We start from the raw sequence: 23763 nt of genomic DNA on the forward strand, positions 1-23763 counted from the left end.
CCCAAGGCAAATAGATCCTTTGGGCTTAGGACTCCAAAACAGGTTTACGTCTACATTAGGATTTTTTAAGTACCCACACCCTAACCCCCATCCCCACCCCCGGCATCTTGGGTGAGGGCAAGGACTTTAAAAAAATTACTATATCAAAGAATTGGATACTTGATATGAAAATCTACCAATAGCAAGAAACTCCTCTTTGCTGTAGAAACCACTGAAAGACAACTTTTAGACTTTGGAATATATCACATAAATAGCAAAAGATACACATACACCAAAATTACATAATTTAAAAGCTTTTATTTTTCCCACATTCAGAGGACCAGACTTCAGAATGGTTAAACTGGAACATTTTCCTAAAGCTGCTTTCCTTTTTCCTTACTGTTCCCCTTTGATGAGAATATGGCTTTCTCACCTAAGGAAATGGGATACTTTTAAGAAGTGAATTTTTAGCAAGTCAAAATGGTTGAGAGGGTCTGACTCAGCAACCTCCTTGTGTTGAGGGAAGACCAGATGGTCTTCTTGCTAAGGGCCTGGCCCAAAGGGTTTTTTTTTTCCCTGCCTCTGCTCCTATTATGATTTTAAAATACTAGAGGAATCCATTAAAATCTTTCAGTACTGAACAGTGCAACCAGCAGTGATAAGAAAAATGGTAGATTAAGCCCCTCCAGGTCTTGCCTCTGGGTTCTCCATCCTTGCCTCCATCCTGGCTTCTCAATACTGCAGGCCCTTTCATGGGGCACTTTAGCTTAACAAATGCTTGGCTCCATACACCACACACCTCTGTGTTGTGGTTTAACATGTGCTTACGGAATTCTTCATGATGTGCAAAGTTCATCTCCAACCACAAAGTTCATTGCTCACAGTTTCAAGCTTATGCTGGGAGAGACCGTCTCTACTTCTCCTGGGAACAATGGCATCATAGCAATTGAACTGTGAAAACACAAGCAAACACTGGCAAACTGAATGTCCAAGGGATGGTGCCTGATGACCGCCGGGCCTGTATGACTGCAAACACTGCATTTGTGTGATTCGTGGGGACTTCCACATTGCAAATCATCCCTTCGCAGCATGATCTGCATTCCTGTGAAGGAAAAGAAAGTGTCAAAGAAAGGATCGACAAATAACAACAATGAAAAAAGAAAAGAACAAAACAGGGAGGAATAAGAAAGGAAAAAGAGAAAAACAAAAGTAGATTAAAGAAGGCAGTTATTAGGTGATCCCCCCCCCAAAAAATACATTATTTATCAATCAATCAAGTCCTATTCTATTCCTGCTGTCATTATTTTGTATCTTATCCCTGATTTATCAGCACCTGACAGGAGCCTGAGCAGGGGAAAGGACGGGGAGGGACCAACAAAGAAACAAGCACTCTTATATTCGAGTGAGTTCACAATCTCACAAGCTGGGTAAGATAAGGCCTTAAAACCAATGGGAAGAAGGGACTTTTGCATGTAACCTGTTGCTGAGATTCTACTTGTCAGCAAAGACAAGAATCATTGTAGGTAGCTCTTGTAGGGTAGCACTATTGCTTAGATGACTCATTATGGTTATAGGTGTGGAGATGGGAGTCTGAAATCTAATCTAACTCCTTCATTTTTTATTGAGTTGTTTCAGTGTGGACCACTCTTTGTGACTCAACTTGGGGTTTTCTTGGCAAAGCTACTAGAGTGGTTTGCCATTTCCTTCACCAGGTCATTTTATAGATGATGAGCTAAGGCAAACAAGGTTAAGTGACTTACCCAGGGTCACACAGCTATTAAGTGTCTGAGGCTGGATTTGAACTCATGATAGAGAACGAAACTAAGACCCAGAAAGGCTAACTGACTTGTCTAAGGTAACATAAGTTATAGCAAAGTCCAGGAGTCCAATTTAAGTGTTCTGATTCCAATAGTAGCACTCTTTCCACTGCCCTGGTGTAGTTAAGGGACCCATGCTTGGCCCTGTACTACATAACTATTTTTTTAATCAATAAATTGGGTGAGGTATAGATGGCATCTTTTCCAGATATGCAGATGACAAAGCTTGTAGGCGTAGCTAACACAATGGATGAGAGAGTCAGGATTTCAAAAGTTTTCAACATGTTAGAATAGTGGGCTGAATCTACTAGGAAGACAGTTAATAGGACATTAGTATAAAAGATAAACTTTAAAAAGATAAAACTGGGAAGGACTGACTAGATAAGAGTTGGAAAGGACCTCAGAGGGTATCCAGTCCAACCCCTACCTCCCTGAGAAGCCCCTTTTCAGCATCCTGAGATAATTCACAGAGAGGATCATTTGAAGGAACCAGGGATGCTGTCTGGAATAAAGAAGACTTAGAGGAGTCATGTTAACTATCTGCAAGTAACAGCCTATGGATGAGGGACAGGAATTGGTCTTTGTGGTCCCAGAAGGTTATTCTGAAAAAGATCTGGGGGCCTTAGTAGACTACAAGTTCAATGTTAAATTAACAATGTGACACTGTAGCCAAAAAGTCAATGTGATCTTGGGCTATATTAAGGAGTCATAATGACTGTGAGAGAGGTGATAGTCCTACTGTCCTCTTCCTTAGGCAGGTCACATGTTGTGTCCCATTCCCATTGGCAACATTTTTGAAGGCCATTGAAAAGCTAGAGAGCAACCAGACTAAGACCAGAATAGAGGAAGGCCTTGAGAGCATGCTCTGTCTATGAAAATGAGGTGAAGGAACTTAGGATGCTAATTCTGTAGAGGAGAAGGCTTGGGGGAGTCACAATAACTATTTTCAAGGAACTATAGTGCCACCTTATGGGAGCGGGGCTCAACTGGTTTGTTCCATTGCCCAGAGGCAATGGATGGACATTGGAAAGAGATGGGTTTTGTCTCAATGTAAGGAAAAAAATTCCTAACAATTAGAGCTATCTCAAAGTAAAATGGTCTGCCTTGGGTTCTCTCCTTACTAGAGGTCTTCAAGTGAAAGCTAGAAGATTCTTAGTCAGGTAGGATGGCTCCAAGCATGGATCCCTTAACTACACCAGGGCAGTGGAAAGAATGCTAGTATTGGAATCAGATGGTCTCTGAGGTCCCTTCTAGTACAGGTTCTCTAATACAACTTCCTGTCTTCTGACTGCACAACCAGCCTTCCTAAAATTAAGTCTCTACAAGTCTAGTGCTCTTTTCCACGGTGTTTACATTGAAAGTATCAAGAAAATGCCAAATATCTTTTCAAATTTTCTGCAAGCTTCCTGGTTACACCTGTCCTTCTACTCCTCTGTATATGCAGAATACTGGTCACAGAGTGTTAGTGCACTCAAAGACCTGAGAAACTAATTTCCTCATTTTTACAGAAGGGAAAAAAAACAAACTAAGACCCAAGAAAGTCAAAAGATCTCCCAAGGTTGTAGAACTAATTAATGGCAAAGCCAGAACTAGACCCCAGATTTCCTGATGCCAAAATGAGTAGCTCTGGGTTTTACAACACCATGATGCCTTTTCTAAAAAGCCAGGATGAGAAAGGTATAAGTTCACCCCTAACATATCTATCCCATAAATAGGAAATGGGTCAATCATCTAGGCACATCTATAAGATACCTACAATGAAGTATTTCAGACTTACCAACTCCATTTGAGATCTTTACACACACCTACACACACACACACACACACACACACACACACACACATTAATCTGTCTCACAGAGCCAAGCTAAACAAGGTTTCTTCTGGCAAAAAGAAAGCATCACAATAGACATCTCTGCCTTCTCTACTCTTGTTTTCCAGTTCATTCAACAATTATTGTCCAAGAATAGAATCCCAGACCTGGAATTTGTAATGTAATTCTCTCAATGGATGGCTCAAGCATCACTGTTAGACTTATAAGAGTAGGCCTCCAACAATTCTCCTGGAGCTTTTGGGCTAAAGTGTAAAATCAAATTATGGAAATTGTCTTTTTCGCCAGCAACATGTAATGTGAAAGGGAAGCTTTATCTCATCACTAGTGCCATTTACATTCAAGTATCTCAAAGGCATTTTCTTCCAAATTATAAATGTATTCAAACATATCAGCTAGTCTCATGTTTTTTTCCTACTGGACAGAAATCACAGGAATGTCTATTATAAATAATAATGGCTACCATTTACACAGGGCTCTAAGGTTTAGAAAGCACTTTATAAGCATCCCATTTGATTCTCACAATAATTTTGTGTAGTAAATGCCATTATTACTTATTTTATAGAGAAAATTGAGCCTGAGAGAAGTTAATCAACTAGTCCTTGGTCACAGAGCTTTTTAGTATCTGAAGTAGCATTTGAACTCAGGTTTCCCTGACACCAAATCCAGCAACTCTATCTCTTAGGTCAAGTGCCCTCTCTGTAAAGAAAGACCTGAAAGACCTGAGCCAAATTTAGCAATATAGCAACTTTTATTCCTATGTCGCTCTCTCTCTCTCTCACACACATACACAGACACAGATACACACACACACACACACACACAGAGAGAAAATTCTTACTGTTTGTCCTCTTTCTTTGTGGTGGTGACAGCCAACAAAATGACATTCGCTCTTTGAGGCACATTTTTTGGTGATAGATGTACTCCTTCCATGACTGGTGAAGTGATGAACTGTTAAACAGTACTGTGTATCTAAGAAGAAAGACCAAGACAAGTTCATAATGGACTGAGGAGAAAGAGAGGCAGACAGAGGGAGAGAGAGGAGAGAAGCAGAGACATGAGAGAGGAAAGAAGGGAGGAAAGAGAAGGAAAGAAGGAGACAGAGGGAGAGAGAAGATGAGTGGAAAAAGGGGGGGAAGAGGGAGGGAGGGAGGAAGGGGGAGAGAGGGAGAGATGGAGAGAGAGATGGAGAGAGAGAGAGAGAGAGAGAGAGAGAGAGAGAGAGAGAGAGAGAGAGAATGAGAATGGAAAAACATTCAATAGAAAATTTGAATTAATTGCATTTAGATCAACTAACATTTTGGCTAAAACAAAACAACAGCTTAGCTTCTTGTTAGCAGGACAGAAATGCAATCACTTCAAATTGTGCACCAATATATCATTATTTGACTTGTCCATGCAGCAAGTATTTATTCTGATTTTCCTGTATGTATGATCTCTCCATCTTGCTTTGATTATTCCTCTTCAATGTATTTTCCTTTTTCTTCCTCTGAAGCAGCTCTAACTTCTCTCTCTCTGTATATGCAGATACATGCTTTTCTTTCCATATTTATTTACTTTGCTTTGGACTTTTTCTACCCAGAATTCTCCTTCCACATGTGAGCCTTCACCCTTTAAGAGGCTCTCTCTTAAAGCATGCTCTAGGGCACTCCAAGATGCTTCCCCTGGATAGAGATACCAAGAGTGCAGAGATAGAACCAGTGCACAAATATCACTGCAACAAATCTAGACTACCTCTTGTTTTGAAGAGATCTAAATAAAGTTCAAACAAATCTAAGATTTTTTTAATCACTATTTCTAAAGGGAGAGCAACCAAACGAAACAACTAAATACTTCCTCATAAACAAGAAAAAAAATGATTGAAAACTGGTAACCATGCACGCTTATACAAAATGATGCGCATGCTGAAGCCAGCTAAAAAATTAATGGTCAAAGTTCACGTAAATGAAAGAATAAATATCATCCAAGCCATATCCTGTTATATCCAATCCTATTATTAACAAAGTATACAAACTAGGGAATTGTAACTGCTAAAAAGGAACTAATTATTATATAAGATACAGTAATGACAAAGAACAATAGCTAAGGAACTATTCTTACTAAATGTAAAAAAGCCAGGTAAGAAATTATATCATTAGTAATAAATCCAGATTATTAGCATCACTGGAGCCTGGGTGAGTATGTAGTCACTCAATTTTTCCATCTACCTCAATCCCATAAATATATATATATATATATATATATATATATATATATATATATATATATATATATATATATATATATATATATATATATATATATATAAGTTGCACATCACTAGCATCACCAACCAAAATGAAAGCCACAGTTTCCGTTTTGATCACACAAGGGAAGAACATGCCGAATGTGGGATGCCATTTTAAAATTTAGAAATAGCAAAGAATATCCCCGTTGAAAATGACTTCACTTAACGTATGACAAAATGGGTTAAAAAAAATTCACAGACTAAGCAAGAAGCTTAACTAGAAGCTTCAACTGAATCAGCTACAAAAGGTGAAAAAAAAAGTCAATGAGGAAAGAGAATATGAGAGTATGACATTGATGTCCCCAATTTTCTACTTCCCTAAAGCATGTTCAAGGTTAAGAGGGGAAAAGGAAAATGTATTGCTCAAAAGATGACATCCATCCACGGAATGAATCAGAAAGGATAGGAATCAAACAGCAGTGGAAATCTTGGTTTCACAGTTAGCTGGAATATAAGTAAAACCTTAAGTAGATTAGAGGCTATATTTAGAATCTTCCCTTCCCTGATTGATTCTTTTGTGAAGGCAAACTAGGCCATCTTTTACCTCCATTCTCACTTAGGCTTTAACCACTGAATGGGTGTTGCCTCAGACAAACCGAAACCTGGGAAAGACCTTGGCTTCGAAAGGCCAAGGTCTGCCACTGCATCCTGGGCCATTGCCAGTTGTCCTGACCTATGTGGTGCCACTGGATCAAGATGACTCTGGAGCAGAGAATGAGGCTGATGACTTTGCAGGGCTCTGCCTCACTCGAATCCAATTCACTTGCAAGTCAAGACACTCCCCTCCTGATGTCATTGGTCCTCTTTGTGAACAAAGGATGAACAACACCAGTGAAAAATGGGGACACCGATATAAAATGTCATAAGAAATCTATATAGAATGTTCAAACTGATTCAAGATAAAGTATTATTGGATTTTAACAACTCTTTTTTTTCGATTTCACTGGTACTTTCTGTGTTAGAAGCAGTATTTCCCAGGGCCCTGCCACGTTTGCAGAACTAGCTTTTCCTAAAGCCATATTCCATGCAGGGGAAGCTCAGGCTGTTGAAATAGTTTCCCAACGGGCTGGATACCAGAATGCCAATGTACAAAGAGTCACCCGGCTCTTCCCCTAGGCTTCTAATAACCAGCCGTTATAGACAACACAGAGACAGCAAAGCTGTGACCCACAGAACCAGTGATGTCTGCTTCCTAAACATACTTTCTTTCCTATAGCTTGCCGATGCTCTCTCTAAGTAAACTTCCTTTTGTAAGCACAACTTTTATAAGTGGAAATGCCATCCATGCAACCAGAAAAAAAGTGTGTTCCAATTGGCTTACAAATGGAAAAAAAAATTCTTTTCCTAATTCCTTGAACGCATTTTGCCCCCTCCCTAGTTTTGGAAGCCTAAGAACAATTAATTCATCCTGCATTCTATACATTCCTACTTTCCTTACATTTCTAATCATAAGATTCTATTCCTAAGATATTAGGACCATGTTCCCCCCCTGCTCAAGAAGGCTCCTTATTGCCTCTAGGATAAAGTAGAAACTCCTCTGTTTGGTATATAAAACTCTTCATATTGAACTCCAATTTCCCTTTCCAACTTAGCTTATACTTATGTTATTGTTGTTCAGTCTTTTTTTCAGTCATCTCTGACTCTTCGTGACCCCATTTGGTGTTTTCTTGACAGAGATACTGGAGTGGTTTGCCATTTCTTTCTCTAGCTCATTTTACAGATGAGGAAACTGAGGCAAACAGGGTCACATAGCTAATAAGTGTCTGAGGCTAGATTTGAACTCAGGTCTTCCTGACTCCAGGCCTGACATTCTATCCACTATGCCACCTAGCAGCCCCTGCTAAAAAGTGGAGAAACCCTTATAATTTGTTTAGGTAGAATATATGTCAGATATGGTAAAAGTCAGCAGCAAACATTTTGGAAGTTACTACACGATATAGGTTATCAGCTTTGTTTGTGTTTTCTCTAACAAGCACCCCTTAGTAAATGTCTTCAGTAAGGACTCTAGCTGGAAACTGGGCCTAAGCCAGTTTGCAGGATCACAGGATACATTGTTCTTGCATTGCATACCGAGAGGACATCAGCCTGTTGGTATGCTAATCCCATTAAACTCAAAGTCCATGCCATGGGTGAGTCAAGAAAAATCTAAGTGAAATGAGATCATCAAAGAGTATCTTCCAAATTCCAGCACACTTACTTTGTGGACACCATTTATCTTCTGCCCATCTGTTACAGTTATAATTATCCCCGGCATTTTCACAGGTAAAACATTTGAAGCTGTTTGGAAACGGCGTGGCTTTAAAGAAATTGGAAAAGTTAGATCAGGCTGCCAAAAAGAAAATATCTCAAGCATTAGACAACACAGCATGTTTCTTTAGTTCTTAGAGTCAGATACATCCATAGTTGAGTCCCTTTATAAATGGACGTTAGGAAACAAGACTAAACTCCCTTGCTACGAACTATTGGGCCTATTTTAACTACTTGTGACTACGAAATAAAGTAACTAGTGCCTCAAGCCATCTACAGATACCAGACTTACTGTTTTATAATCATAATGATACTTTGTAGTTGTTAAGCTTGATAGTATATGATTTGACCAAATCTATATAATTGTGAGCCATAACCCAACAAGATCCCATCCTAGCTGCTCATATATGCATTTAAAATAAGGTGATTTTTTTTGTTCCTTCTTCTGGTGATGGCATTATACTTTGGCTAGGAATTTTATAGGCAGCATTATGTAACAGAGAGGCAGTATGGAAGAGTAAACACGGCACAAATCTTGTGGACAGAAACACATGGGTTCAAGTCCCATCTCTGACATATGCCTACAAGTATTCATTCAGTGATTACTATGGACTATGTGCCAGGTTGTGTGACCATAGGCCATTTACTTAATTTCTGTATGTGCTAGGCAACTCTCTCTATAAGTTTTAGGCAAGTGGCTGATTTCCTTCTCCTCCTTTGGAGGTGGGTTCACATATTAATGGGAGAATATAATGTGGCACAGTGATGCTTTAACATTTCTATACCAGACTGAATCCTAGAATTTTTTTTTAATTTCTTGATTGGAGATTTAAAAAAACAACAATAAAAAACCAAAGAAACCCAAACCCATACTTAGGGATCTGAATCAGGCCAAAAATTCTATCCTGCTGGCCTCCATGCTTGAAGAAACTAATGCCAGTGTATAACATAGTGGATTAAACACTCAGTGCCTCCTATAGGAAACTGAAGAAATGAGAGATTTAAGTATCTACCCACCCTATCTTAAATAACTCTAATAATAATAAGCCAGCATTTATGTAGTGCTTTAAGATTCACAAAGTGCTTTATAAATATTAAATCATCTGATCTTCACAACAACCATGGAAGGCAGGTGTTATTACTATCATGCCATTTGAGAAAATTGAGGCAAATTGAGTTTAAGTGACTTGTCCAGGGTCACATAGCTAATAAGTGCCTACAGCAGAGGTGGGGAACCTGTGGCCTCAAGGCCTCATGTGGCCTTCAAGGTCCTTGAGTGAGGCCTTTTGACTGAGTTCAAGTTTTACTAAGTTTTATTAAGGAATTTGTTCTGTGAAGTTTGGATTCAGTCAAAGGGCTGCACTTGAGGACCTAGAGGGCCACATGTGGCCTTGAGGCCACAGGTTCCCCACCCTTGGACTACAGGCAGATTTGAAATCAGGTCTTCCTGACTTCAGGTCCAGCACAAAGAACAGGCTAGAAGAAAGAGATAACAACTGAAAAAAAAAAAACCAAAAAGAAAAACAAACAAACAAAAACCCCTAGATCCCTGGATCATAGCTAGAAAGCTAGAAAGAACCTCAGAGGTCATCTAACCCAATCCCCTCATTTTACAGATGAAGAAACTGAAGCCCAGGGAGGTAACAACTTATCTAAGGTCACACAAATAGTAAATGTCAGAGGTGGATTTGAACCCTGGTCCTCTGATTCCAGGGGCAGTGCTCTTTTTATTATATAGCTCCTTCTTCCATAAAAGATGAAGCTCTCTAGACAAAAATCCATGACCAAATGTTGAAGGTCAAAGTCCAGAGGGCAAAAAATAAAACATCAAAGATAGATACATTTTTAGCTTTGCTCAGATTTTAGTGTGTCCGGTTTAATTTGCTAAAGATCTAAGTATTGTGAGAACCTGTACTTTTAGCATTTCATAGCTTTTCCATCCTGGAATAAGCCTTTAGGGCAAATGCTACACTTTGACATTGCCTTATGTAATTAAGCTCCCAGGACACTGGAGTTATCACATTTTAAATTGGCCATTAATAACCCTCCTGAGTTTATGCCTAGAGATGTGCACTTGCTGTCTCACATGTCCTTAAGGAAAGGAAATCCAAGTTAGGACAAAGCAAAGGGCTACAAAGCATTGGGGCAGGAGATCAGGCAGCTCTCATTGGTCCCATATGATGAAGTGGTTGCTTAGAATTCTCTTTTTCAATAAATGCAACATCACAGATATGGATTCGGGAGACTAAATTGCTCCTCAGATCCACTGAAGTTCTGTCTTCTCCAGTAGAACCCGAGTTTTAGCCGAGATCAGACTTTGGCTTTTAAAAAGGCCAAAAGAAAGCATTCTGTATGCTGAGCCACATTTAGACAAAGTGCTTACGAGCGGCCAAAGAAAACTACACACAGGCACGCGTGCACGTGCGCGCGCACACACACACACACACACGTACAAATAAACCCACTATTTCCCCCAGAACGAGCTCCATAACGAGTTGCCATTTACTGATTTGGAAGCTGAATATTAACGGTGCTCTCTGTATCTATTGCTGGTGATGATTTGCTACAATATTAATGCAGATGTAGAAAATATAACCCTCCAAAATTCCCAAGTAGTTATTCATTTTCAAAAATGTTAATCTGGCCATTTGGGGAAATTAGTACGGTATCAATTATGCAGAAACTTTTGCAAGCTAGGATTTTTTTTTCGCTCTCTCTCCTATACTTTATGAACCTCTATGTAAGACACTTCTGCAATGCAGAGGTCAATAAGATCCCTGCAATATTTCTCACTTAAACCGCGGAGAAATAGAGGAGAATCAAAGGATGAATTAAAGGAGCATTGCTTAAATATACCTGAAAATGGACAAGGAGGATGACCCCAAGACAACCAAAGCACTCCAGAGTGCTAAGAAATTAAGACAATGTCTTTGTCCTGGTGGTGGCTAAACCACAGACAATGATGAACGCCTACCTTAGTGTGTTCAGGACCCAAACATGCCCAGAAGAAGGCAGAGCTGTGAACTGCTGAAACAGATGTCAAAGGGGATCGCTGACAAGGCAGAGGTACCTGGGTGGCAACCAGCTACTTACGATCTAGAGGGGGTCTCACGCTGTAGAAGTTGATGTTCTTGGCCAAAGCCCAGTTTTCACAGAAGATGAATATCTGAAGACAAGCTACAGCTAACCCAGGACCGAGGGGCAACATGCTGCCTTGATGAACTGAAAAATCCCAACCTCATAAACCTAGAAAGGAAAAAGAGAGTCAAACCACATGGAGAACACAAAAGAGAAACGGGAAAACTACATTGTCTGTTTTACAGCCCGTTTATTCAAAGGTAGCAAATCTTTCTCTTGCTAGAACCTGGGAACATACGGTAACCCATCCTGATCCAAGGAAAGTTAAGCAGTTACTGCCTTCTACTGGTTGGGCTCAGACACTAGACTAAACCCTCCACTTCTGCAGGGTGTACAATGGGTTCTTTTGTTCACAAAGAAAAGCCAGTAGGTACATGTATGAAAATACCACATACCTGCACTGACCAAGGACAGCAAGCTTAATTATTGAGAACTTCATTGGCCTATTAGGTTGAATGTAATCCTACGCCCTTCGTGCTCTCATCAGCTGCTAGTGCCTTTCCCTTAAAGTGATCCTGAATCTATTTTATTTCTACCTATACCTGTACCGTGTCATCCTCACCTATTTTCCTAGACCATAAGCTCCCTGAGGGCAAGGGATGTTTTGTTTTTGTCTTTGTATTCAGCCTGGGACACTTCCTAGCTGTGTGACCTTGGGCAAGTCACTTAACTCTGCCTCAGTTCTTCATTTGTAAAATGAGCTGCAGAAGGAAACAGCAGACTACTCCAGTATCTTTGCCAAGAAAACCAAATGGGGTCACATGACTGAAATGACTCAACAACAACAATCCCTAGGCATCTGACATATAATATAGATGCTTAATAAGCACTCGTTGGTTGATTGATATAAATTGCCAATAAAGGAGGTGTTATGGGAGCAGGAAAGGTGAACACCATTGGGAGGGGGTGGTCTGAGTGAGACTTAAGAGATGAAAGTGTGAGGATTAGTGTCAACAGTTAGGAGAAGGGGTTAACGTGGAATTGGTACGGCTGCAAAGAAAAATGTCAAATTATTGCACAATTTTTTCTACTGGCCAACCTTGCCCCAGAGGGAGGGAAAAACTTAACATCCTCAGGGAGGTCTCAAGGAACTCCCAAACCACTCCCTCTCCCCACCCTTAGCTTCATCCCTACTGAAAGCAGGGTCCAAAGGAAAAGAGAGACCATAGCTCCTCCCTCTCCATTAACTTGCACTGGAGAGTCTAGGTTGATACACCTCTAAGTTGATTGTAAGGAAGTCCAAGCCTCACTGCACATGAGAATCAGTCATTGTCCTGGATGATAGCTTGTAGAAAGAAGTGGGAGTGAGGAAGCTCTGGGTGAAGAGAGTGTCTGTGATGTTAGATTTGGATAAGAGACACTTCCAAGAGCTGAGACTACCATTGGTTAACTTGAACACCCCTGAGAGGCTAAAAGTAACTTGTTAGGAGTGGAAGTCAAAAGTCCTGGGTTCAAATCCCAGTATTGACACATCAAATAGCACCTATATCTCAGGCCATTCTATTTCTGGACAATTATAAATTTTCTTTTACATCAAGCTTAAATTTGCCTCTCTGCAGCTTCAAGTAAATGGGAACACAATTAAAAAGAAAGTGTCAATGCATCACTTTAAGGTTGCTAGGTTAGTAAATGTTTGATGTACACTCTAAATCCTTCACCAAATTTGAAAAGTTAAATCAATAAGGCAATGTGATGGTTTGAATTTCATAGGATCATAAATCTAGGGATTGAAGGCCATCTGGAGAAGGGAAGTTCCAGATGCTGCACTAAGCACTTTACAAACATGATCTCATTTATGTAATACTTACAACAAGCCTTTGAGGTAGGTGCTGTTATTATCTCTATTTTATAGTTGAGGAAACTAAGGCAAACAGAGGTTAAGTGACTTGCTGAGGGTCACAGAGCTAGTAAGTATCTAAGACTGGATTTGAACTCAAGACCTTATGTCTCCAAGCTCAGGGCTCTGTACACTATACCACATGACTGCTAGCTAGTGAAAACCTCTCATTTTACCCCCTCAGTTGATGAACCCATTAAAGTGAAAATCATTTGCCCAGGGTCAAAGAGGTAGTGAGCAACAGGTGAGATCTAAATCCAGATCTCCTGGTCCTCTAACTCCAGAACCAGTGTTCTACCCACTGCACTACACTGCCTTAGGACAGGTAGTCCTTCCGTTCTCATTACGAGATTACTATGGGATTCTGGACAAGCTTTATTACAGTGGAAAAGGCTATTTTCTAGGACCACAGTATTTCGAGGGGAAGACCTTCCCCAGAACTAATATAGTCCTGGAGTTCTCCACTTTTTGTATGCTTTATCAATTTCTTTGGCAATCTAGCCAAGCCTGTGGACCCATTCTCAGAAGTCAAGTTAAGTGCTCACCATGTGCCAGGCACTGTGCAAAATTCTGAGGATACAAAGAAAGGCAAAAGCATTCCTTGCCCTCAAGGAGCTCACAGTCTAATGGGGCAGACAATATGGAAACAACTAAGTATAAACAAGATAATCTCATAGGAAAGGCACTAGCATTAAAAGGGAAGAGGAAAGGCATCTAGGATTTTAGCTGTGACACGAAGGAATCCAGAGAAGCCAAGAGGTGGACAAGAGAAGGGAGGGCATTCCAGACATGGAAGACTGAGTGTGGAGATGGAGTATTTTATGCAAGGCACAGCAAAGAGGCCAGTGTTGCTGAACTAGAGAGTATGCGAAGGGGTGTGAAGTGTAACTGAGAGAGAACCAGGTTAGGAAAGGCTTTCAAGGGGCAGGTAGGTGGTACAGTGAATACAGCACTGGCCCTGGAGCCAGGAGGACCTGAGTTTAAATCTGGTCTCAGACACTTGACACTTACTAACTGTGTGACCTTGGGCAAGTCACTTAACCCCAACTGCCTTGCCTTCCCCCATCCATATAAGGCTTTTTAAGAGCCAGACTTTTTTTTTCATTTGATCCTGGATGTAATAGGGAGCCCTTGGAGTATTAATGAATGGGAGGGGGAGGCGGGGACAGAAAAGTCAAAGGTGGCCCCTAGGTCACAAGCCTGGGTGACTAGGCAGTCTTCAGCTGCAATAAGCAAGTTAGGAGATAAAGATTTAAGGGGGGGGGAATAATAAGTTCAGTTTTAAACATGTTGAGTTTAAAATGTCTACAGCAGAGGTGTCAAACATATAGCCAAAGGCTTTTTGTAGCCCACAAAAGTCCCAACTCGGGCCTGAAGCAGATTAAAATGGAAAATATTTAACAAAATAAATAAAAAGACAATAAAATATAGAAAATATTACATTTTAAAACTAAGTCAGTATGTGGCTCACAGAGACCCTTATGTATGAATTAGTGGGCTCCTGTTTCTATTTGAGCTTAACACTGAGAAAAAAATATTGCTTTACTATTATATTAGAAACCAATTATTAAATTAGGAACCAGGCTTTCCTCCTTTTATTTCCTAATTTTAAGCCACAGCCCCTTTAAAAAGTCAGTCTCCCAAAGACATGACTGATTGATAAGATAGAGCTAACCAGGAGACCTTAGTTCTGTTTGAGTGTAAAAAGAATCCAGTCTGGGCGAGTTCTTGCCCCAAGGGGAACAGTCTCTGTCCTTGTACCCCTCCGTAAGAATTTAGGGTGACCCATCTCATGGAGGAGAAAACCCTCAAGATGAAGATGAATTCCCTTTCCAGATTACTAGAGGCGGCTGAATCTCACGATCAAGCCACATTCTCAGCAGGAGAAGCTAAAGACTTCTAGTCTACCTCCCTATTAAATATCCACCAATCAGGGTTGATTTTCACTTGTCAGGAACATTTTCTTTTACAAAGTATTTAAAGCATTTGGTGTCTCCCCTAGGGTGTCTTTGGTTTTCCAAGAGAAACCACTGGCCACCAATTAATTGATTATTGGTTAGCTTAATAAATTGATTATTAATTATTCAGAAACTCTGTCTCTTGAGGTTTTTCATTCATCACAACACCACTGGTCTATGGTACATCCAATCTGAGATGTTCAATACACAGTTTGAGTTGTGAGAATAATGTTTCTAAAAATAAACAAAAAAATACATAGGATGACAAAAAAAACTAATTATATTGAAATAAAGTAATATATTTTTCCCCTCCAAGTTCCTTGAGCTGCTGAAATCTATCCACAGACCTCTTGTTAAGAACCAGGTTAAGAAGCCCTAATCTAGTTCCATCCTAATACAGAAATCTAAGGCTCACAGAGATTCAGAAACTTGCCCGATGCCACACAGGCAGTAAATGGTAAAGCTAGGATCGACATCCATGCCCTCTGATTCCAAATCTAGTTCTCTGTTATGTCAGTCAAGTACCAAACCAAGGGGGCAGTGTGACGTGGTGGAAAGTGCAAGAGATATGAGGTCTGAGATCCCAGGTTCAATTCCTACCTCTCCCCTTAATTGTGACCCGAGTGACTTGGTTTAGTTACCTATCATGTCTGGGCCTCATTTTCCTCATCTATAAAAGCAAGGGGTTGGATTAGATGGCCTTCAAGATTCCCTGGAGAATGAACTTTTCAAGATTATTTGAATCATGGATTTATTGTCATTAGTGATGTTTGTCCTAAGTACATGATGTACCTTCAATTGTTAGCTAATGACAGTATTGAGTCACCATATTTACCAAGACATTTTTAAAAAAATAAGCTTTTGTTGCCAAAAATGATGTGTCACCTCTAAAACCTGTAGAATGAGAGGGATGGACCAGGTGACCTGTGAAGTCCTTTCTAGCTCTTCATCTATGATGCCATCAAAACCTGCGCCTATACCAAATGCAAACATAGGAAGAGGCAAATAGGTCATTCTATCCTTTCGAACTAAAAATTAACTGCTTGCTCTAGGGGGAAAAGTTTATTTTTACACAAAATGTCTAGTTTTGGTTTACCCAGATAGCATTTTCAGCTTTGGAGAATGTTAACTGAGCAACTCATTTATCATCATGTCAGGCCTCCTCTTCATGGTCCCTGTGAATTTATGAGCTTGCTCCTCAGTGCACAGACCAGATTAGGGGGGTCCATTGTTTTACTTGCCACAACGAGAATGCATAGCAAAATTAAAGAGTCATATTAATGATACTAAAGTTGCATGAATTGCTGTGGCTCTTGAAAATTATTTTGCATTTAGACCTGATTAGGAAAACTACACACTACTAGCCAGAATTTACATAGCACTTTAAAGTTTGTGAAACCCTTTAAATGGCTAATACATATAAGCTAGAATTTCTATGTCTTCTACCTGGTGCCAGGTACTGTGCTGGGCATTTACAAATGTTATCTCATTTGATCCCCATGACAATCCTGGGTGGTAGGTTCTATTATTATCACCACTTCACAGATGAGAAAACTGAGGTAGAGAGAAGTTAAGTGATTTGCTGAGTATCATTTAAATTTGGGTCTTCCTCATTCCAAACACATCTATTCACTACACCAACTAGTCTTACTATGTTTATAGGACTGTCTGAAGCAGTTTCTTCCACAGGACAAGACAGGGAAGTGAGATTGTCATAATTCAGTCACTCTGATCCTTCCTTTGAGATTGAATTATATTAAACCAAGTTTTGTATTAGAGAAGGCAACTAATAGTTTATTCAAGCAAAGTATCCCTCAGAAGCCTCCAGTGAAATATCACTCAGCAACAAAAGCTCTCTTAATCACACTGGGCAATGCTACCCCATGTACAAAGAGGTATGAACTCTCCATTGATCCCACTTTTCTCAAACCTCACATTTTAAGGTTTGCTTTACAAACCTCAGAAAAAAAAAAGCTTTCCAGTTTTCCAGGTGCTTTCCTATTACTTCATTTCATCCTCATAACAACCCTACAAGACAGGCAAAGTGGAGAGCATTATTTCTATTTTTACACACCAGGAAACAGGAGTGAAGAGAGATGATACGACTTATCCAATGTCACCGATTTATTTTTTTAACTCTCATTTTATTTTTACTGATGCTCAGGAATCCATCTCTTCTAACAAATAATAAAAGGGAAAAGAGAAAAAAGCAGGTCAATAAAACCAATGAACACACCAACCACATCTGAATGTAGTTACAATTTTCCACAACTAATGTCCCTACTTCTGCAAAGAAGGGTGCAAGGTACAATAAAAACAAAAAAAACAACCTCTTCTTCTGGATCAAGCTTGGTCATAGCAATTAGACATTATTTTTCCTTCTTTTTTTCACCTGTTGCTCTGATTTTTATGATATAGTCTCTCTCCCTCCCTCTTTGTGCATACATATATACATATATATATACACACATGTAAAATACATATATTTTGTTTTTGATAGTTTTTATTTCACTCTGCATCAGTTCCTATACATTTACTCATGCTTCTCTATTTTCATAGTCATAATTTCTTATGTACTGATGTTACATTATCTTCATGTACCACAATTAGTAATTCTCCAATTGACAGCCATCTGTTTTGTTTCCTGTTTCTTAAAACTATATTGGAATGTTTGTCATACAGTATCTGGCTAACCTGATCATACCTGGTAGCTTAGCCATCCAGCAGTGTCACCCATTTAGTAAGTGACAGAACTAGCACAGCAATCCATGTCTTTTTTTAGTCCTAGTCCAATCCTCTTTCTATTAAAATTCATCCAAATTTTTAGCACTAACACTTTCTGACAATTTTCTACACTGTATCAACCATATCTAACTCAAGGCATCTCTCACTTACTGCACATTATGAGAGCCACATCGCTTTGTAAACTGTACTGTCTTTCTACCAGACATTTTATAGTCCCTATGTGGCTGGAGTTGTAGCACATATTGAGAGTTTGTCTCCCAGTCAAGAGATAGAAGTATTTCTTCCAAGATAGCTGGCTTAATATCAATCAGGTCTACCAGGAATTCTGGAAAAAGTTAAGTGACCTGGAGTGATAGTGGCCACCACCATCACCCAGTATGATGGGCTGCCTTATCCCAGTAGTTTAGTGTCTACTTCTCAAGGGTGGGAAAAAACAGGAAAGGAGAGGAGGCTAGCACTGGGTGTGTGTTGGTAAAACTCCCTCCTGGCTCAATATCATGAAAGTCTGCCACGCCTGCTCCATGAAAGTCACTGTACTCTGGGACAGTGGTAGGCACATATAAGGAACTCACTCAGTGCTTGTTGCAATCAACACCACTACCATAATCATAGAGTGCTGGCAGACAGTAGTTCTTCTTTCATTAGGAGGGAGAACAGAAGTGGAAGGTAGATGGGAGGCGCAGTTAAACAATGGTAGGTCCACTAAAGACTTCAAAAAGATGAGGCAGGGTGATTTGGGAAGATCACTGCTCTGAGCCTCAGTTTCCTCATCTTTAAAACAGAGAAATCGCTTGTATTGTTGGCACAGTGGATAAAGTATTAGCCATGGAATTAGGAAGACCCAAGTTCAAATCTTGCCTTAGATACTTAGAGTTAGGAAAGGATTATTAATACGGTAGCTCAAGGAAATGCCATCCATATAGTATCTCAGAATTTAAATATGACATGTAACAGCTTCTTCTCATATCCTTCGGGACAAGATGGTGTATTAGGGGATGGGAGACAGTATAGTAAGGCAAAACAGTAGCACGATCAGCATCTCAATCAGTCATGCTTTATTCAACTTTTTTTATTGATGAAGACATGAAAAGATGGAGACAGGGAAAGAGAAGGGACCTATGATTTCATTAGCATAAAGAACTTCTGCAAGGACAAGCTGGAGAAAATAGGTAATATATGAGGTGACAAAATAAAGATTCAAAAATATTTCAGTGGGATGAAGAGGTAGGTTGAAACAAAAAAAGAGATGAACATTCTTAGGGACACATTTTCTGCCTTTAGAGTTTTTTTTTATATCACTGCATAAGGTTACAGGATGAAACAGTGAATTTGAAAAAGACCTGGACAGATTATAGAATCTTAGCACTGGAGGGGACTCAGAGTCTATCTATGATGATACCTGAAGCATGGATCTCTTCTATAATCCTTCTAAGTGGCCATTTAGCCTCCACTTGAAGACCTCTAGAAACAGAAAACTTACTACTTCTAGAGATAACTTATTCCACTTTTGAAGAGATCTATTGCCTTATGTATGCCAAGACTAAAGATGAACCTGACACTCACTGGTGGAATGCCTTCCTCTTCTTCCCTCCACCCCACTGAATCCTACTCTTCCTTTAAGCACCACTTCCTATATGAAGTCCTTCCAGCTCCCTTTAACTGCTAATCTTTTCACTAAAATTACTTTTATATATGTGTGTATGTATTTATTCTGTATATACTTATATGTGCATTTGTTATCTCCTCCATTTGAACATAAGCTCCTTGAAAGGATAAATTAATTGTTTTGTTCATTGTATTTATATTTCCACTGACTAACATAGTACCTGGCACATAATCAGTGCTTAATAAACACTTGTTAATTGATTACTCCTATTTCTTCTTTGTGGGCCAAGCAGAGTCAAATCTAATTCTACAAGATGGCCTTTGAAATATTTGAAGACCGCAATGCTACCCCTACTAAGTCCTCTTTTTCTCTAAACAACCGTAATTCCTTCAATGGATCTGTTTTTGACATAATTGGGAGTCCCCTCACTAGGCTGGTTGCCTTCTTATGGGTGTGTTCCAATTACTCAACATGCTTCATTTACATATGGCACCCAGGACTGAACACAATACTGAATATGAGGTCTGATTGTAGCAGAGTTCAGTGGGACCACTGACTTTCTCATGCTGAACACTGTCCTTCTATAGTGCAACCTAAACTCACACTAACTTTTTTTGGCTTTTATATCCCAATGTTGGCTTAATGTTGTATATGTAATCCATTAAAATCCCTAGTGCATTTTTCACGTAAACTGTGTTTTAGCCATATTTGCAGCCTGTAGTTGCACAATGTATTTTTTAAACCACAATTTATTTTTTAAACCAAGTGCAGAATGTTCTGTCCATCTCTATTAAATTTTGTCTGATGAGATGTGGCCTATTATATTTGCCTGCTAAGCCTTTTTTGGATCCTCATTCTGTCACCTACCGTGTTAACTATCACTCCTAGCTTTATGTTATCCATAAATGTGAGAAGCATGCCAATTATGTCTTCACCTACATTGGCTAGAATCCTAAGTGTACAATTATGTTCAGTCAGTCAATACACATTTATCAAGTGTCTACTAAATGCCTGGCACTGTGCTAAGCTGGAGATACAAATACAAAAAAAAGAAGGTTGTTCCCCACCCTCAAGAAGGTTACAATCTAATAGGAGAAGTCAACATACAAAAGGAAGCTGAAAAGCAAAAGAAAATACCTGATGTTGGGGACTGATTGAAAAATCCATCAGAGAAATCCCAAACGAATGTAGCCAGGTGAGAAATGAAATGTCTGAGCTTAGCTCCCTCCTTAAACAGAAGTTCTGAAGTTCATGGCCCCACCTTCCAAACAGAGGGGCAGAGGGTAGTGATGAGGAGGAGTACCAAGGCTGATGGAATCTTGTGCAAGTTTTCCCAATAATAAGCTTCCTGGGACATGAGGGAGAAGTCAGTCAGAGAAGTCCCAAAAATAGTACAGCCAAGAGGGAAATTATTATATTTCTAAAATTCTCCATCCAAGTCACTAAGAAAGATGAATAAGGATATTCCATGGGCTTATGAAACCACATATGGCCGTGGTTTGCCAAATCATCGAATATTATCTATCAGGTTGTGAATGATGCCTGTATTAGTGGGGTGAAGACGTTACTTGTGATGAAGACTGAGCTACTCTCCCTGTCCAAGCAGATGAACTCAAGCCATTAAGATGCTATTTAACATGATGATACAAGTATTTCATCTAGTGGATCCCATGACTAGAACGTTTGGAGCCAGGAGCTGTGGAATAACTGTTAGTCCAGACCTGTGTCTCCATAGATGTGAGGATCTCTTGGTGAGGAAACTACCTCTACCAATGCAGATCAGCAACGGTTCTGAGACTTCTAGTCTTAGTGAGTCACCTGGGAGAACCAAGAGATTAAGCAATTCGGTCCAGATCACACACCTAATAGGTGTCAAAAGTAGGATTTCAATTCTCTCTCTCTCCTCTCTCTTCATACATACACATATATACATATGTATCATGAATATATTCTATAGTTCAGAGGTAGTATATACACACATATGTGTGTGTGTGTGTGTGTGTGTGTGTGTGTGTGTGTATAAATGTATGTGTATATTCTATAAGGTCACTCATATACAGGAACTGGGAAGGAATCCTCTCATCCTACCCAGATAATCAGACCCTAAGTAAGCATTATGCTAGTGCTGGACTTCAGAAATCAATAGGAAGCTGTAAAGAGAAAGGACTGGGAAATTAGATCTATGAGGAAAGGTGAAAGGAAGTCAGGCTATTTAGCCTTAAGAAAAGAAGGCTAAAAGTGACTTAACAAGTATTGATTTTATTATTATCATACAGAGACCAGTGATTCTCTCTGTTCTTGGTCCCTGAAATGAGTTTGGTTTTTTGTTTGTTTGTTTGTTTTTAAGGAAAACTACAACATGAAGGTTTTGAGTTGGTTTTATGGAATGAATTTTAGCAGTGAGGGGCTGTTAAATACTTGAAAAGGTTTCCAAGGGATATTATGGATACACTTTTCCACAAGCCTTTAAAAGCAAACTAGATCTAGGATGTTTTAGGGTACATCTCTATAAAGGAATCAGAATGACCTAAAGGACCTTTAAAATCTGTTCTAACACCAGTGTCAACTTCTATATTTCTAAAAGTGCCCACTCAAGACATGTTCTTCTTAAAATAGGAATAATTTCTTGACCTGATCAATGTTTACAAAGTTGCTGACACATTACACCGTGGAAAAGGCCATGCATGGCTTGGGAGTCAGAAGACTTGGTTTGGAGTCTTAGACCTGACATTTACTAGCTGTGGGACTTTAGCCAAATTACTTAGAATCACGAAGTTTCATTTTCCTTATCTACAAAATAGAATGATAATAAAACTTGGACTCCTACCTCACAGGATTGGTATAAAGAAAGTATTTTGTAAGCTATAAAACACTATGTAAACATGAGCTATTATTAGAAACCATATTGTAAGCAAATGCGATCACCCTAGGCTGTATCAATGATACAGTCAGCTGGAATGGAATCAGAAAGATGTGTCTCTGCCTCTTATAAGTTGTGTAACCATAGGCAACAAATCTCAGCCTCAGTTGTGCCGTCTGTGAAATGGGGACAATATCACTAAACTCAAAGGGTTGTTTTGAGGCTCAAATGAGAGACTGCTTTCCAAACTTTATAAAGTACTATACAAATGCCACTTATTAGTGTTACTATTATTAACAACACTGTATCTAAGTGCAATAGAAGACCCTACTTTACTCCATACTGGTCAGGTAATCAAAAAATACATCAAGAAATATTTATCAAGCACCTATTGGTACCAGACATTGTGCTAAGGCAATACCTAAAGTCATGCCTTCCGCTCTTTTCTGGTGGAAAGAACTGGAAACTGAGAAGATACCCATCAATTGGGGAATGACTGAACAAGCTGTAGTATACGATTATGATGGAATACTATTGTGCTATAAGAAATGATGAACAGGATGCTCTCAGAAAATCCTGGAAAACTTACATGAACTGATGCAAAGTGAAATGAGTAGAACCAGAAGAACGTTGTACCCAGTAACGACAATATTGTAAGATGATCAACTGTGAATGACTTAGCTATTCCTTGGCAATACAATGATCTAAGACAACTCTGAAGGATGAAAAATGCTATCCATCCTCAGAGAAAGAACTGATGGAATCTGAATACAGATTGAAGCATACTTTTTTCTTTATTTATTTTTGGGGTTTTTTGTTCTGTGTTTTCTTTTACAATAGGACTAATATAGAAATCTGTTTTGCATGACTCCATGTAATAATCCCCTTCTCAAAGAGGGGGATGGGTAGGGAAGGAGAGAATTTGGAACTCAAAATTGTAAAAACAAATGTAAAAATTTGTTTTTACATGAAATTGGGGGAAAATAAATAAAAAGAATAAAGTCATGCCCTTTCAGCTTGGGAGTACCTCATATTTAAGAGGGATAATATGCAAGAGATTTTTGCATTGGAAAAAGAGACTGCTTTGACTTCTAAGAACCTTTCTATTTAATTTAACATACATTTATTGAGCTCTTATTATGCACAACATTGTGGATACAAAGATAAAAAACAAAATAACCCCTTTCATCAAAGACCTTTGAAACAGTAAGGCAATAAACACAACATCAACAATAATTGTGAATATGCCTATGTAGTTCTGTATCACAAAGTATACGAGACTCTCCACACAGAAGGCAGAAGTATAACATTTATTCAGGCACCAGAAAATCATATCCCATAACCAAATGTTCAGCTCCCACAGCCAGTCAGCCCACTTTACCATAACAGCAAGAAATTTAAAACACCATATCACAGCCTGAAAACTCCCCATCCCAAAACCTCTCTGACCCCTTGCTG

General features: G+C 39.3%; 1 protein-coding gene across 2 annotated transcripts in view; it reads right to left on the reverse strand.

Annotated features, from left to right (window-relative positions):
* Positions 1-304: 304 nt before the first annotated feature.
* Positions 305-23763, reverse strand: part of LYPD6B (LY6/PLAUR domain containing 6B) — a 230068-nt gene continuing 206609 nt past the window's right edge. For both annotated transcript variants that reach the window (XM_036746501.1, XM_036746500.1), the window contains 4 exons: positions 11255-11407; positions 8112-8210; positions 4469-4599; positions 305-1081 (listed from right to left, as the gene is read on the reverse strand). In XM_036746501.1, the coding sequence (XP_036602396.1) occupies positions 917-1081; positions 4469-4599; positions 8112-8210; positions 11255-11369 (510 nt within the window). In that variant the 5' untranslated portion in view covers positions 11370-11407 and the 3' untranslated portion in view covers positions 305-916. The remainder of the gene's footprint in view (positions 1082-4468; positions 4600-8111; positions 8211-11254; positions 11408-23763) is intronic.

This window comes from Trichosurus vulpecula, chromosome 2 (assembly GCF_011100635.1).
Source record: "Trichosurus vulpecula isolate mTriVul1 chromosome 2, mTriVul1.pri, whole genome shotgun sequence".
Lineage (NCBI taxonomy): Eukaryota > Metazoa > Chordata > Mammalia > Diprotodontia > Phalangeridae > Trichosurus > Trichosurus vulpecula.